A 15,910-nucleotide genomic window follows, 5' to 3' on the forward strand; every position below is an offset into this window, starting at 1 on the left:
TATCCCCTTGAGTAGAAGGAATCGCCCATTTGGATCTCTTTTTATAGTAATTTTTGTTAGGGGGATCCTATTGCTTAAGACTATTGCTACTCCTCTTTTCTTCTGGCCCCAGGTGGCAAAATATGCTTTTTGGTATCTGTTAAATCTTACTCTATGTTCGTCTTCCTGTAGTAAGTGAGTTTCTTGAAGAAGCACAATGTCCCCCGCTAATTGCCCAAGCCTGTGTTCGACGGATTTCCATTTCCGTGGCGAGCTGAGCCCTTGCACATTCCATGATAGGATTGTTATTGCACTTGTATCAGCCATATTTTCTTGTTCCTTTTTTATCTGAGATTGAGTTCATGTCCGCCTGCTGTTTGTAATCTTCCCTTCCTGAAGTTACTTCAAGGCGTCGGTGATGTTTCGTTGCTGTCGTTGATATGTCATGATGTGATCTTGATGTCTGGGCCGAGCAACTGGGGCTCCAAGACCCAGGGTATTTGTTTATCTTCTGATAATTCCATCCCCCTCCCCCGCCCCCCTTAGAACGAACATGTAGGAAGAACAACGTCCTACTGCCACTGGGACACTGGTGGCACCGATGCGCTTATATAGGCCAACTGGGCCGCCGAACAAACTGTCAACTAGAAATGATTCCGTATACCCACACTGCCCGGGGTATCGATCTCTGTGCCGCAATGAGAATTAGCCCCAACTTGAGACTCCCATCTTCTTTTGGACCCGTAGATCCCACCATCTTGCCTATCGCCGATCAGTTCGCTCCATTGTAAGGTTTCTATGATCTGCAGATTTTGGTGGATGTATGTGACTAAATCATCCAGGGTTGGAGTTTTTCCTGGGTGGCCCTCGCGGTCTGCGTCGTCGGGCAGGTTTTGACCATGCTCCGTTGGAAGGTTTGTTGTGCTGAGATTGGGATGGTTCCTCGGAGTCCGACCCGCCTCCTGTTTCTCTGATGCCCATAAATTTGTCGCCCTCTTTCAGTGAACGGATTTGTCTTTGAGCCCCTTCCCATGTGAACCTGACTGAAGTTGGGAATCCCCAATGATAGGCAATCTTTTTCCCCCTCAGCCATTCCGTGAATGTCCGTAGGGCTCTACGCTTCTGAAGCGTGGAGTTCGCTAAGTCTTGATATAGTGCTATTTTAGATCCTTGAAATGTTATTTGGCCCATTTTTCGTGCTTCATTCATGATTTCTTCCTTGATTTGGTAGAAATGAACCCTTACCATGACATCTGGGGGGAAGTTGGATGTCAGTCTCAGAATTGCCCTATGTACTCGGGTCCAGCTCCAGAGGTGCCTCATCCGGAAGGGTTATGATGAATCTGAGCAGCTGCGAGATGTAACTTCTTAGCTGTGCATCTGGTATGGATGATGGGACACTCCGGAGGCGAATGTTATTTCTCTGCGACCGATTTTCTGCATCCTCCTGTCTAGCTTCTATGAGTTCACATCTTTCCTCCAGCGCTTTGATTCTATCTCTGTCGATCTCATCTTCAAACCGCTGGTTACAAACTTCTGATTCGAGTTCCGCCGTCCTTCTCTCCATCTCGACCTCTCTTTTGTCCAGGGAGTTTATTTTTTTGTTACTTCTGTGCTTTTGTGAATTTCTTTTGTCAGTGCGGTGAGTAGTTTCTGCAGGTCATTCTTGATCACCATTTGTGCTGTACTATGCGCCGATGCTGCGTTAGCGGGGCCCTCTTCACCAGGGAGAGTCTCGGGCACTTCCCCATTCTTCGAGCGCTCGGTCGAGGCGCTGGCCATTAATGCCACAATGACCGTTTGCTTAGACATCTTCCCACTTCTGGACATCTCTGCTCCCGATTGCTCACTGCCTTTCCCCTTTAGAGCTCTAACCGCTTGTTTACCCTGCTGCAGGGCGCAGGGGACATATATGAGTTGAGGGGGGGGGGAAGTGGGGTCAGGTAGAACAACTTCTTTGATGATTTCGGCCAGCAGTGACGTCATGGCAAAGCTATAAGGATGGTTGCACCAGATAATGTGCGGGACGTTGCTTCTCTGCGTCGGGCTCCCTCCCCGCTATGGTTGGTCTCCCAGGCCTTGTTGTGGGTGTATGCTGGAAGGGATCTGCAGAGTACGGTGACCCACTCCTCACCTTATGTCAGCCAGACTGCGGTATTTGTTGCTGAGCTGTTCATTCCGCCCGTCTCCAGGGCAGCGGAGGCTCTGGTGTGTTGTCTGCAGTAGGCAGGTTGAGTGGGTGCTTGATCTTTAATGCGCAATGTAGCACTACGTTGTGGCTCCATAATAGCCCCGTATCGCCTAGGCCTCCTTCACATGCCTCGAGGCGGGCGGCACTATTTATGTGAACGGGGCTCGGTTAAATGCTGCGGTTCCACGTGGCAAGTGAAACTCGCATAGGTGGCCTCCAGCTTGTATTACCACGGGACGGCGTGAGCTGCCTCTCCTGCTTCCTCCAGAGGCTATTCAAGCCAGGGGTGTGGATTGATGCCAGGGCAGGATCCCCAGAGAGGTAAGATCAGTTCTCGGGTCTCCTTGCGTCCACCCCTGGTCCGGGCCCCCTCCGTCAGGATTCTCCTCTGCTCTGCTACCGATTATCTCCCAGGAGCTCTCTGTACATGGGTTTTGGAGCGCCTCCAACCTCCTGGGACCAGCTGTTGAACTTCGGGCACATGGTACTGTTCATTAGGGCAGTGCGGGACTGGTAGGGTCGGTCAGTTCACTCGGCGGCCCGTGTTGTTTTCATACGTCTGCCCCTCCCTCATTCCGCCACTTCTTGTGGCCCAGTGGAGCGGCCGCCATCTTGCCGCCGAGAGATCTCTGGGACCAAAATGTGTCCGAACTCGGAAAATTGGTCGCCGCTCTGGGAGCCACTCGCCATGCAGCTGCTGCGGAACTTCCCCCACACTGTTAGCTGTTTTCGGCGGAAAATGGGGGCTGGAAACGGCGTTGTCACATTCTGCACCTCGGGCCAGCCAGGAGCTCCTACGAAGACATGCCGATTGCGGCGGCTCCAAGCCACGCCCCCCCTAACAACGTTTTTTAAGTGAATATACATTTATATTCATTGAAAAAACCTTAGTTAAGGAACAGTTAAGGTGATCGGATTTAACACAACAAAACCCTTGGAATTCAGCAGATGTCAGAAGTGATGATCATCTTAACTCAGAGTCCCACCGTTATGTTCTGTTAATACATTTGTAAAGCACACATCCACCAGAGGCATCTTGGTGCTAATGATAAAGAGGGAAGACCATCCAGGCTACAGCCAGACTAAAATAGAAAAGTCTTTAAGAGATGTCAGAACACCAAGTGGTTCTTAGTGGCTCTGAGTTGAAAATACGAGGAGTTCCAGAGCTTAGCAGTGGCCACTGAGAATGCACAACCATCAGTCCTCGAAAATCCAAAGTGAGGAACTGTGATCAAAAGTGATTCTTGGGAATGGAGAGCACGCCTCGGAATATAGGGCCAGAACTTAAGCTGCAATTTTTCGGCACCGTGGCCATAAAAGGCCTGTTTCACTATACACAGAGATATAATATCGATCAGTTTAGCAACAGGAAGCCAGTGTAGGGAACGAATCATCAGAGAAATATGAGAGCCAAAAGAGGAGCCAGTGGCCACTCTGGCCACTAGATTTTGAAGGAGCTGAAGAGATGAATAAGGTTTAGGGGCTGAGCTCAAAATAAAGAGTTGCAGTTATCAACATTTCTTAAAGCCAGAGAAGACACAACTGGTGCCCATAGCTGTAATGTAAGAAATGGTAGAACCTTCCGAAGTACCCTACATTGGAAGTGAAAAATCAAGCTAACCTGGGCTTCCATTGAAGGAGAGGAAGATATTTTTAAGCCCATAAAGGAGAAGATCGAGCTGAAAACTCTGTGTCTTACCTTCAAATCGTTGAACCACACAGCTCCACCCTACCTATCAGAAAAAATCACTATTAGATCCTCTACTCAGGTCACTAGATAAGCCAACACGTAAAGCCTGGCGGTCCCGAGATATAAACTAAAAAATAAGGAGGGAGCAGCTTCCCTGTCATGGCAGCCCAACTATGGAATACTCTTGAACCTTCCATCAAGACGACCCAGCTGCCCAATAACTTCAGGAGAAACGCCATTTCCTGGCTAATCATAGAAGAACTAACAGCGATCTAGGAGCTTAACTTACACCTCCTCAACAAGTATAACTGTTTGCCTACCACATGCCCATATCTGTAACCAAATGTATTCTTGCCCAACAGGTTTCTACAAATGTATATTTCATTTGACCATGTTGTCTATGTCTGTATCAATTATACATGTGATCTAATGTGCCCAGACACCTCAGGGTCAGGTGCACTATAGAAATAAAAACAAACAAACAAACAAACCAAGTCCTTTACCATGTACACAGGTTTAGGAAAAACACCCAGTGCAGGGGGCCAGAACAAGGGAGTACAGAGAACAGTAGAAGAGGGGGGCAAGCACCAGGACCTTCATGTTATCCCCATTCAACTTGAGCCAGTTGTAGCTCATCCAACATCCCACTGCCTCCAAACAACCCCTAAGCTGAGAGGCTGCATCAGACTGAGACAAATTAAGCCGCACCATGATCTGGGTCAGATCAGCATAGGAGTAACAGTGGAGGCTGTGATACAGGATGAGCCCAAATAGTGGCTGGATGTAAACATTGAACAGAATGGGGGACAAGGCAGAGCCATGGGGGACCCCACAAGAAAGAGAAGTAGATTGAGAATGAAAAGGAGGAGAGAGATTGACCCCTGCCAGACAGGATGTAAACCAGGCCAGGACTGGTCCAGAAAGTCCAGCTAAAGCCAGGCAGTAGAGCAGGAGGGAGTGGTCAACAGTGTCAAACGCTGCTGAAAGGTCTAATAAAATCAGAGCACCCACTCCACCCTGGTCAGACAGCCAGGCTAAATCATCCACCACAAAGACCAGGACACTTTCCGTACCCTGCCCCGGTCGAAATCCTGATTGGAAGGTGTCAAAGAAATAAGAGTTATCCAAGAAGGACATCAAAAAGGAAGAGATGAAATCCTCCAAAAGCTTCATGAAATGTGGGAGGAGAGAAATAGGATGAAAATTAGCTAGCACAGGGGGATCTACAGATGGTTTCTTGAGACTCGCAATAACTAGTGCTTGTTTCAATTCCTCAGGCATAGAACGAGAGATGCAGGATAGGTTCACAGCTTGGGTGACCAAGCAATAGATGGCATAATATATATATAAGGATATACAGTGGAATGGCATCAAGGGGGGGGGGGGGTGATTTTAATTTTACAGTAGCAGCCAGGATATCCTCAGATGTAAATAGGGGAAAAGAGGAGCAGGAACAGGTATGGTTCATAGGCCGGGTCCTAGAACTGTGTTTGCCAGTGATCTTATTTTGAATGTCATCAGTCTTTTGGACAAGTAAAAGTGAAAGGGAGTCACATAGCTCCTGAGAGGGAACCACCCCAGAAGTAGAAGTGGGGTGCAAAGATAAGGAGCCAACAAGAGTAAATAATTCCATAGGCTGATTTAGTGCTCCTTGAAGCGAGGTGGTATAATAGGAATGTTTTGCCTCCTTAATGGCTCTGTGGTAGGTTGTAGTGATTTCACACAGCCTAATTTTATTAGGAGGACCATATGTCGAGTGCCGTTTGCACTCCGCCTGCCCACATTTGCGGCAAAGAAGTCATAAATCATCATTGAACCATGGCTCAGAATGACGGCCACAGGAATTGACAAGTTGAAATGGAGAAAGACTATCGGTCGCAGATGTAAATATATGGGTCAATCCAGAAAGCAAGATTGTTGCTGAAATGTTCTTTAATGGTGGAAATAATATCTGCTTTAGCAGCTGTACGCCAACTGCATTTCACAGAATCCTGTGAGTTAAAGATAGGTCAGGGACCTTGAGTAATTACCAGAAATGTAATGACCAGATGGTCAGACCAGAGTACTGGAAAAACCAGGAGTGTAGTAGTCAAAGTTATATCAGAAAAATAAGATCAAGGGTATTGCCCAATTGATGAGTTGGCTCCGATCCTCGTTGTAGATGTCCTAAGTCAGTCATAGCAGTGAAAAGAAGCCTAGATGATTCGTCAGTTGGAATGTTAAATCTGAGATTAAAATCACCTATTATTAATACATTGAAGGTTTGAATTTGGCGACTGGCTACAAATTCAACAAAGGACACACAAAAAATAGGCGCCAGGAGGGTGATAAACCATTATGAAGTGCATAATCAAAGAGGTTGTGATACTCACAGGAGCCAGGATGGCCTACATACTTGATACCGGGGAAATGAGACAGCAGAAAACAGAGAGCTATATATCAAAGCTGTACCACCACTGGGATTAGCAGAGGTCTGATCCAAACAAACTATACCATAGTTATTGGGTAGAACTTGAATGATTGCCAAGCCGACGGAATCTCTTAGCCTTGTTTGGGTGACACAGACAGCGTCAGGCTTATGATCAGTAATGAGATCATAGCACGCCACAGAATGTGCAACCAGTGACCATGCATTAAATAAAACACACTTTAAGAAGTCTGTTTTCCGAGAAGCTAGCATTTAACTAATCAATCAATGACATAGGATGGACAAGGGCAGCACCAAATCTGGAGGAGCCAATTGCAATAATTGATCACGAGACAGTTTTAGAAGATCGAGGACCAGAAGGAAGACCCTTCCGCAGCTCGGACAAGCTCAGACAAGCTTAACTTAGGTGTGACTTCGACGTGGAGGGCACGCTCATGCTGCGCTCGTCAGCTGAACTTCTGTGCTACTACATGATCATATGAACAGATGGTATCACCAGGAGCCAATCAGCAGAAAGCTGATGTGTGAGCAATGAAGACAGACTGAGCAGAAAAGCGTGTTTGTCAGAAAATAACAATAAACAGTGGGAACGAGAGCCCATAAAACTGAAGAGGCCAGGCAACCTCGGCCAAGGAGCTCGGCTACAAGGAAACAAGGTAAAACTAAAATAAGTACGGAAATAAAAACAAGGGTAAATTAGTAAAAGTGGAAGGGATGTTAAAATATGGTGAGCAATAAAAGAAGCAACATGTATGTGCACGGAAAGAGCTCTGGTCCCTAATAGGAAAAGAACTGACAACGTGTGTAGACAAGAAATACATTTAAAGGAAATAAAATTTGAATATAGCACAGGCACACACAGGCAGCCAGTCCCATAAGTATCCGTGGGACACTAGGATGTTGGAGCTATAAGAGCCTGCACTATGCCAATTAGCAGACAGCTGATGTGTGAGCAGCGAAGAAAGACTGTACAGTAAAGCGTGCAGGTAAGAAAAAAACAATAAACAGTAGCACCAGGAATGAGGCCCCGGCAAACTGAAGAGGCCAGGCAACCTCGGCTAAGGAGCTCGGCTAAAAGTAAACACGATAAAACTAAAATATTTTTTTTTTAAAAAACGAAACTAAAATAATAAAAGTGAAGAGTTGATTAACCCTATGATCTAATCATGTTTTTTCTATATAGCGCTTATGCCTATGCGCTTTATATAGGACACATATACATACAATATCGGCCAACTGGAGTTGGTACTCATTAATCAACCTCGGTAGGATGGAAGGCTGAGTTGGTCTTGCCGGAATTCGATCTGTGACGTGCAGATCACAGAAAGATTGCAGCAGCCAGCTCTCAACTCACTGAGCTATCTTGCTGCCTCGAATTTGAAGGGCATTGGTTAGTCCCATCTGTTTTGTATGTGCTCATGGACTTTGCAACAGGGAGGTTTCCGAGTTAAGTGATCATCACGTCGCACATCCGCTGAGTTTCAAGAGTTTTGTTGCATTAAATCTGATCACCTTTACTGTCCCTTAACTAACGTTTTTCAGTGTATTTCAGGGTTTTGTTACACCATAGTTTATTCAAGGGTCACTAGCCATGGCCTTTGGCCATGGCCACTGTACATGTTCCACCTATAGATTTCCTTGGGGCCCACTAGCCACTATATATTTTAAAACACTATGGGCCTCATTACGACCCAGGCGGTAAGTTACCGCCTGGGCCGTGACTTTACCACCATGGCGTAAACTACGTTTACGCCATGGTGGTTGGCGGATTTACCGCCCCATTCCGACCTTGGCGGGGCGGTAAGTCCCCAATCCCCATTTACCCTTCCCCATTCCCATTTTTGCCCCATAGCGCATAATGGGAGTGGGGAAGGCGTTAATTACGCCACCGTAAATTACGGTGGTGTAATTAACTCCATGGTCCCTTAGCGCCATGGATTTTAACACCTGCTAAAAGCAGGTGTTAAATCCGCCATGGCACTAAGGGACCTCGTACTCAGGCGGTAAGGGTCGGCGCTGTTTACGCTGCCGTAAACCCCTTACCGCCTGGGTCGTAATGAGGCCCTATGTTTCTTTGAAGCCCATTAGACATGGCCTTTCCGTGGCCGCTGCATGTGTTGCACCAATAGTTTTCTTTGGGGTCCACTAGCCATGGCCTACGGCTATGGCCAGTGGCCAAGGCTTTCAGCGACTATCCATGTTTCACCAATATGGTTCTTTGGGACCCCTCTACACGTTGGACCAATAGGTTTCTTTAGGACCCAAAAACCATGGCCTTCGGCCATTGCCACCTTCCGTGTTCCACCTATAGGTTTCCTTGGGGCCCACTAGCCATTGCGTTTGGCCCTGGCCATTGAGCACAGCCTTTAGCCATGCCAATTGTATATGTTAAAACACTTGGTTTCTTTCAAACCCACTAGTCATGGCCTTCTGCCATGGTGCGTGGCTACAGCTTTCGGCCGTGGACGCTGCACATGTTGCACCAATAGATTTCATTGGGGACCACTAGCCATGGCCTCTGGCCTTGGCCAGTGGCATATTGCACCAATAGGTTTCCCTGGGGCCCACTAGTGATAGCCTTTGGCCTTTGGCCATTGCCAATGTACATATTACACCCATAGGTTTCCTTGGGGCCCACTAGCCATGCCCTTTGGCCCTGGCCAGTGAACACAGCCTTTGCCCATGCCCATTGTATATTTTAAAACACTAGATTTCTCACAAGCACATTAGTCACATCCTTTGGCCATGGCCAGGGGCCACTGCCTTTGGCCGTGGCCGCTGTAAATGCTCCACCAATAGGCTTCTTTGGGGCCCATTAGCCAAGGCCTTCAGCCATGGCAATAGGTTTCCTTGGGCCCAATAGCCATGGCCTTCGGCCGTGGCCACTGTACATGTTCCACCTATAGGTTTCTTTGGGGCCCACTAGTCTTGGACTTTGTCCCTGCCCAGTGAACACAGCCTTTGGCCGTGTCCACTGTATATTTTAAAATACTAGGTTTCTTTCAAGCCCACTAGTCACGGCCTTCGGCCATGGCCAGTTGCCACAGCCTTTGGCCCTGGCCGCTGCACATGTTGCCCCAATAGGTTTCTTTTGGGCCCACTGGCCCAGGCCACAGGCACAAAGATCAATTTCCCCCTGCCTAATATATGTGATCACAATAGAGCTCCCCATTTCTTTTTTTCCTCAGTTTCTATTGCCCCGATAATTACCGCTGTAATCTCACACCAATTACTGCAATAACGCTTGAAGTCCTCATAGGCACTCGCCATGTACCCCCTTCCTTTTCCCTAGGTCCCCCTACCCTCCTCAATTGATTTTAACATCCCTGGCCCCCTCCCATTACTCCCTATGCTTTGTGAAACACATTTTAGTTTCCGAGCACATCTTCTGTTATTACTGCAGTAATCTCACTAGATTCCCCCGAAATTCCCCTGATAAGGCTAAAACGTCCAAACTGTAACTGGCTCCCTAAACCCCCCAACTGCCCAACTTCACATGATGTCCTCTTTCCCCTTCCACACCTCTTGGCTGAGATTTCAACCATCTTCATCCTCCACATAGTTTTTTTGCACTTTGAATTTTTTGGGATTCCCCCGATATTTCCGCAGTAATTGCTTGCATCGAGAAAAAAAAATTGGGGCTTTTCATTTCTGAAAAGTCTCTCTGCTGCAAACCACCATGGGAGAAATAGCTATAATTTTGGGAGAAGGGGGCACCACATTCCCCGACAAATATTTAAAAAAACTACTGGACGGAATAACCCCAAACCTGTCCTGGAAATTAATTCAATGGTTCATGCCCAAGTTGTTTGAGCCGATTCCGTCCAGCGGTTTTTGCGCTTCAGAGTGCAAAAACATGGACTTTTTCCCTATGGGAAAATAAATGGGAATAGGCCGAAAAGAGTGTTTTTCTTTCTGCTTTCTTAATAACGTTTTTATTTTTTGACAAATCTTTCCCAGAATTTCCAGTCTGGGGGGACTGGGACTAACTTTTTATTTGGAAAGTATCAGCCAAATCCGTCATGCAAATCAAAGGTTATTAGCAATAGAATTTCAGATTTCCTATGGATGTAGGCAATCATCTTAAGCATAGTGCGGCTACTGCTGCACTATAATATATATGTATATATACATATAATCAGGGGAAAAAAAAATTGTTGCAGGGACGTTAAGGTGAACAATGCATTGTAACAAAACCTTTCAAATTCAGGGGAAAAAGCATTAGTTGCAGGGACGTTAAGGTGAGATCTTAACGCAACAAAACTGCAGAAATTCAGCTAAAGCCACTTCTACTTTAGGTCCCCCATTGTGCAGCAAATGCCCACAATGATTCATTCAGCCGTGATCACTGCATATTTTAAAACACTACCAGACCACTAGCCACGGCCTTTGTATTTGTTTAAAACACTAACATGCCTTCACCATGCCCACTCTATATTTTAAAAACAATTGCAACCCACTGGCCATTGGATTGTATTGTTTATTTACATAGCACCTATACACAGGAAAGTGTTTCAAAGCGCTCAAGGAGGGTGGGTACATGTTGAAAAAACAAAACTGTCGCTAAGAGCCCTTGAAATTCTGAGATGATAATAGTCTGCAAAGGCAGAGTAAGCACGTAAAAATACATTTAACAGTTGAGACACAGCAAATAGGCCTGACGGCGATTCTGCAGTTTTTCCTGTGCAATTAAGGGGAGAAGACAAGGGAGAACAGACAGACGATCTTCAGGCACATTGCATATGGATTGTGCAAGTGCATAGACGGTCACAGGGAGGGGAGTCCAAGTGCACCCAGTCGGCAGAGACTGGGGTAAGTGCAGAGAGAGCCACTTTCTTGGGGGATTTCTAAGTCCAGTGAAGGTGGGTGGGTGTAGGGTCCTGAGGCAAGTGCGAGAGAGGACTGGCGGGGGTGCTCGGGACCGTTGAGACTCTGAGGTACACCAGGAGGCCAGTCACAAGCTGTTAGGAAGAGGAGGGTGCGATGGACAGAGCAGAGCGCTAGGTTAGCAGGGTTGAGGGAGAGCGAAGGAGGGGAAGCAGAAGGTCTTGAGGAGTTTCAAGAATTTAAGAAGGTCAGGCTCAAGATGGAGGGCAGCAGGGAGCCTATTCTAGAGGGAGGCACCTGCTGAGGATAAGGATCTCCCTCCAAATCTCTGCTTGGAGAACCGGCTCACTTGCAAAAGGTTGGAGGAAGATGAGCGCAGGGCTTGTGAGGGACAGTACTTAGGTAGGCAGCATTGCAGGTATGATATGATATGGCATTTAGAACGTGCCTATACACAAGTCTTTCAAGGTAGGTTGGTCCCAGGCCCCAGAAAGCTTTGTGGAAAATGCACAGGATCTTGAACTTGATCCTTGTAGCCACAGGGGGCCAGTAAATGGATTTCAGCACCGGAGAAATGCAGTCACTGGGCTTGAGGCCAAGGGTAAGTCTTGCGGTTCTCTTCTGGATGAGTTGCAGAGGGCGCAGGGCAGAAGAAGGGAGGTTGAGGAAGAGGCTGTTGCAATAGTCCAGTCTAGAGAGAACCAAGTCTCTGGAGACAGTGAGCCGCTGGAGGAAAGTGAGAAAAGGTAGAGTACCTCTGAGGAGGTGTAGCTGATAGACGTTTTAGTTATGTCATAGATGTGAGAGCAGAAGCAGAGAGTGGAGTCGAAGATGACCCCAAGGTTTTTTGCCTCGCAAGTGGGAGTGGGCGCAGGGCCATGGGACGACGGCGAAGGGAGGACGGCCAGAGTGAAGTCATGGCCAGTGGGCACAGCCTTTGGCCGTGCACACTGCATATTCTAAAACACTTGCAGCTCACTGCACTGGCCATGACCTTCAGGGATGACCAGCGGCCACGGTCTTCGGCCGTGCCCACTGTATATCACGCCCACTCATCCGTGCCCATTCTTTACTTTAAAACACTACCGAGTCGCAGCCATGGCCAGTGATATTTCAGCCCCGGCCTCACTGTATATGTCCCAATGACAAATTTTTGTAAAAAATAACTTTTTTCCCCAAAGCCACGGGTATACCCTAGGTTATATGCAAGATTATGCCTGCTGTTATCGCGGAAAACAGTGAAAAGAAAATGCTTCCCTGCCCTCCCAGGCCCCCATCAAGTGCCCCCCTCATATGTGTCTGCCACCACCAATCCCCTGATGTCCTCCTCACCACCCCTGCCCTCTCCCATTCCCCCAATATTTGTTGTTTCTGTGATGCAGCTTCAGTTGCAATGTCAGGTAGCCGCGGTTATACCGCGGGGGGTGTGAACATTTTTGAGCCTCATGTTGCAAATTTGGTCCGTAGCGACCTCCAACTCCCAAATGCCACTTGGTGTCCTCTTTCCCCCACGGCACCTCTAGCCTGATGGCATTTGCATGTGTTTTGACCTGCAAATGGCTTTTTTTAATTTTTTATTTTCCGATTCCCTGGGGTATAATCTGGGTATAACGCAGGGTATAACCGCAGCTATGACTCGCCATCGAGGAAAAAAAAAAAAGAACACCTTGATACTCAATGTAGCTGTATATTTTAGCGAAGGGGGCCCTTCACCATCAAATTATTTAAAAAGTACTGGATGGAATAACAATAAAAGGAATGAGTCAATGCTTCGTGCCCAAGTTGTTTCAAATCTGTCCAGAGATTTTGACTGTGTGGTTGAGCAAAAATTGGCCTTTTTTGTCTTTTGGAAAATGAATGTGACTAGGCCGAAAGTGCCTTTTTTGTTTGCTTAATAACGTTTTTATTTTTTAAAGGATCTTTGCCAAACTTTCCAGTCTGGGGGAAGGGGGGTGGGTCTGACGTGCAAAATTGTATTAACAATTCCAGCCAAATCTGTCACCGGAGTCAAAAGTTATTAGCGATTCATTTTTTTGATTTCTTATTGAACTCCGACACACCTTAACTATATAATGTATTGTAAAGACATACTTTTATATTTATCCTGAACATATTTCACCCAATTTCGTTGTATATGCTAATACTGTGTTATTCCACGCCATTAAATTGATTAATTTGCTTCCCACCCAGATACCATCTCTTCAGTGAAACAATCTTCCGTTGCTCTGGCCAAGCAGAACGTCATCGTAACTTGTGAGTGCAAATGCAATGCTTCGACAAATGGAAAGGAGGTCCGGATAACCCTACGCCGGAAACTAAGCAAGAGTGAGGAGGTGGCGGATGTGTGCTCAGGCTCATTTAACTTGTTCTATGAGCCTTTCAACCAGTCAGAAGGGAGTCGCAACTGCATAGGCATTCCAAGTGCAAAGAAGATGACCTTTTACCTCTGGAACCACACGGTGGACCCCAGCGATGTTGCTATTTATTACTGCTTCATGCAGATCATGTCCCCAGCACCATACCTCGAATATACATACAACGGGACCGTCATCCATGTGACAGGTAACACTAAAATAATTGTAAAGCATTCCCTTTTTTGTGCACACATATCACTGTCTGTCCTGGGGTAATATGGCTAACGTTTCTGGAAACTCCTCTGCTGAAGCTAAATTGTAATTGGTTCGAACCTGTGTTGCTCCACGTTGTCTTTTTTCCAAGGGGACCGGTTGCCCCTGAGCTATTGTTCCTCCAGGATTAATCAACAAACATGTGATGTGTGGTGTAAAGGCTAGGCTCTGACATCATACCTTGGAGACTGTTAATGGTGAATGCTGTCCTATTCAGTATTATTCATGCTTGCTATCCGTGTATCCTACCTCTGAACACCTAGTATTTCTCTTACATGATTATTCAACTTTTCATTAGCGTACAGCCTTTCTGCCCTCTTACCTGATCATATTTACCTAAATCAGCACCCTAAGGTTCAGTCTATCTCACTTATTCAAACCTGTTCAATTCTCAGGAATGCACAGATCTGTTAATACGGCTTTATGTCTGTAGTACAAAAGGTAGCAATCCTGTGGGTGCACCCTTTCATGCTTAGGTGGCCATCTTCAAAAACACAATCCATTGCCATCCTCCACATACAGGACCTTCACCACCAGAACTCCTAGCACACCACGGACAAAATGTCTAAGTCTACCCAGAAAGGCACTGCCCGCCTGCGTAAACCACGGTTCAAGGATGAGGAGCTGAACATGTTAGCTGACACCCTAGTGGCGAATGCTGATATGGTGTTCTGCAGCGACCTCAGGCGTCCAGCCCAGCTGAAGAAGAAGGCCATCTGGGAAAGTAAGTTCTGTCGGCACCACCGCATGCACAGTGCACGATTACAAAAAGCGATGGGATGACCTCAGGCTGAGAGTACGGAACATCTTGTCGGCCAATCGGAGCCAGGGGCTGGCAACAGGCGGAGGACCTCACTCACCAGTGAAATTGGCCAGATGGGAGGAGGCTTGCAACTCAGTCATAGATGAGGAGTCAATTGAAGCAGTCGGTGGAGCAGAGTTTGGCGTGCCAACATCGGCAGATGAAGGTTAGTGTCCCTACAATCACACGACAACTGTCATCACCATTGACCTCCAAATGTGACAGCAACACCAGCCAATACATGGCCCATCATGCACACCTACACATATCCATATACACATGCTGGGCCCACCACTATCACATCCCAATGCATGCTGCATGCTGCGCCCATACACGAATACACACCCGACACACAGATGACCTGCACGTGCCACACAGCACGTCACTCACAAAACACATCAAGGCCTAACAGCAGCCACCATGGTGTACATGTGAACACCTGCACGATTCCAAACAGCACCCCCCAACCTTGCATGTACCCAGTCCACTGCAAAGCCAGGTATGCAACTGATCACATGGCACCAATTGCACAAAGACAAACGCATGCATGATGCAAGCACCACCATCACTGATGCCCTGCCACTCTCTGTCCCCCACAGGTATGGATGCATACAGCGAAGAAGCACAGGGAAGTGCACAATGCACAACACCAGCCAAAAGGGCAAGGGGCCAAGCTGATGGCAGCGGACCAACTACTTCAAGTGGACCAAGGATGGGCTAAGCGGCATGCAGGAAAACAACCAGTGCCCTACCAGCCACACTGCAACCCACACAGGACCAGCAGACACCTGCCCCTGTACCCCTGGACACACAATCAACACAGGCCGAGGACACATCTGGCATGGCCAATGATGGCACACAGTCTGCTGCTGCAAGCACAATTGGGGAGATGGCTGCATCGGCACAGCATAGTGTCAACGAGGAAGCTGACCCTGACGATGACGGCAATGCAGGACTCGTCCACTCAGAGCGTGTAGGTCGAACACCAAGCCCGCAAGTCACCCCACAGGACACACCTCGTCGGGATTCATCCGAACAGGGCAGCCATGGAGAGTGGTCTCCGACATTGCACAGCCCCATATTGCATGCAGTACCACCACATAACCCACCAACCACCACCCACACTGCCATACAGGACCTTGAGGGACGTCTGTCCATGATGGAGTGCCGGCAGGAAGAGATGCAAGGCTATGTCAAGCAGTACCTTGCTGAAGGGGAGACAACATGCCATGTCATCCATGACAGCACTGCGGCCGTAATCCAAGCCATCAACTCAAGTGCACAGCACGTGCTCAATGGCTTCAATGCCTTGGGACAGATCCTCACCAGGATTGCTGACTTCATGGAGCAGCGGCAAACTCCGGCT

The 15,910-nt window shown here is 47.5% G+C and overlaps 1 protein-coding gene across 1 annotated transcript in view; it reads left to right on the forward strand.

Moving 5' to 3' along the window:
* The window catches only part of CD28 (CD28 molecule), a 172,157-nt gene that overhangs the window by 107,611 nt on the left and 48,636 nt on the right, over positions 1 to 15,910 (forward strand). Inside the window, exon 2 of the mRNA XM_069615551.1 lies at positions 13,306 to 13,677. Within this exon, the coding sequence (XP_069471652.1) occupies positions 13,306 to 13,677 (372 nt within the window). The remainder of the gene's footprint in view (positions 1 to 13,305; positions 13,678 to 15,910) is intronic.

Source organism: Ambystoma mexicanum, chromosome 9, assembly GCF_040938575.1.
Source record: "Ambystoma mexicanum isolate Mex_15411 chromosome 9, UKY_AmexF1_1, whole genome shotgun sequence".
NCBI classification, from domain to species: Eukaryota; Metazoa; Chordata; class Amphibia; order Caudata; family Ambystomatidae; genus Ambystoma; species Ambystoma mexicanum.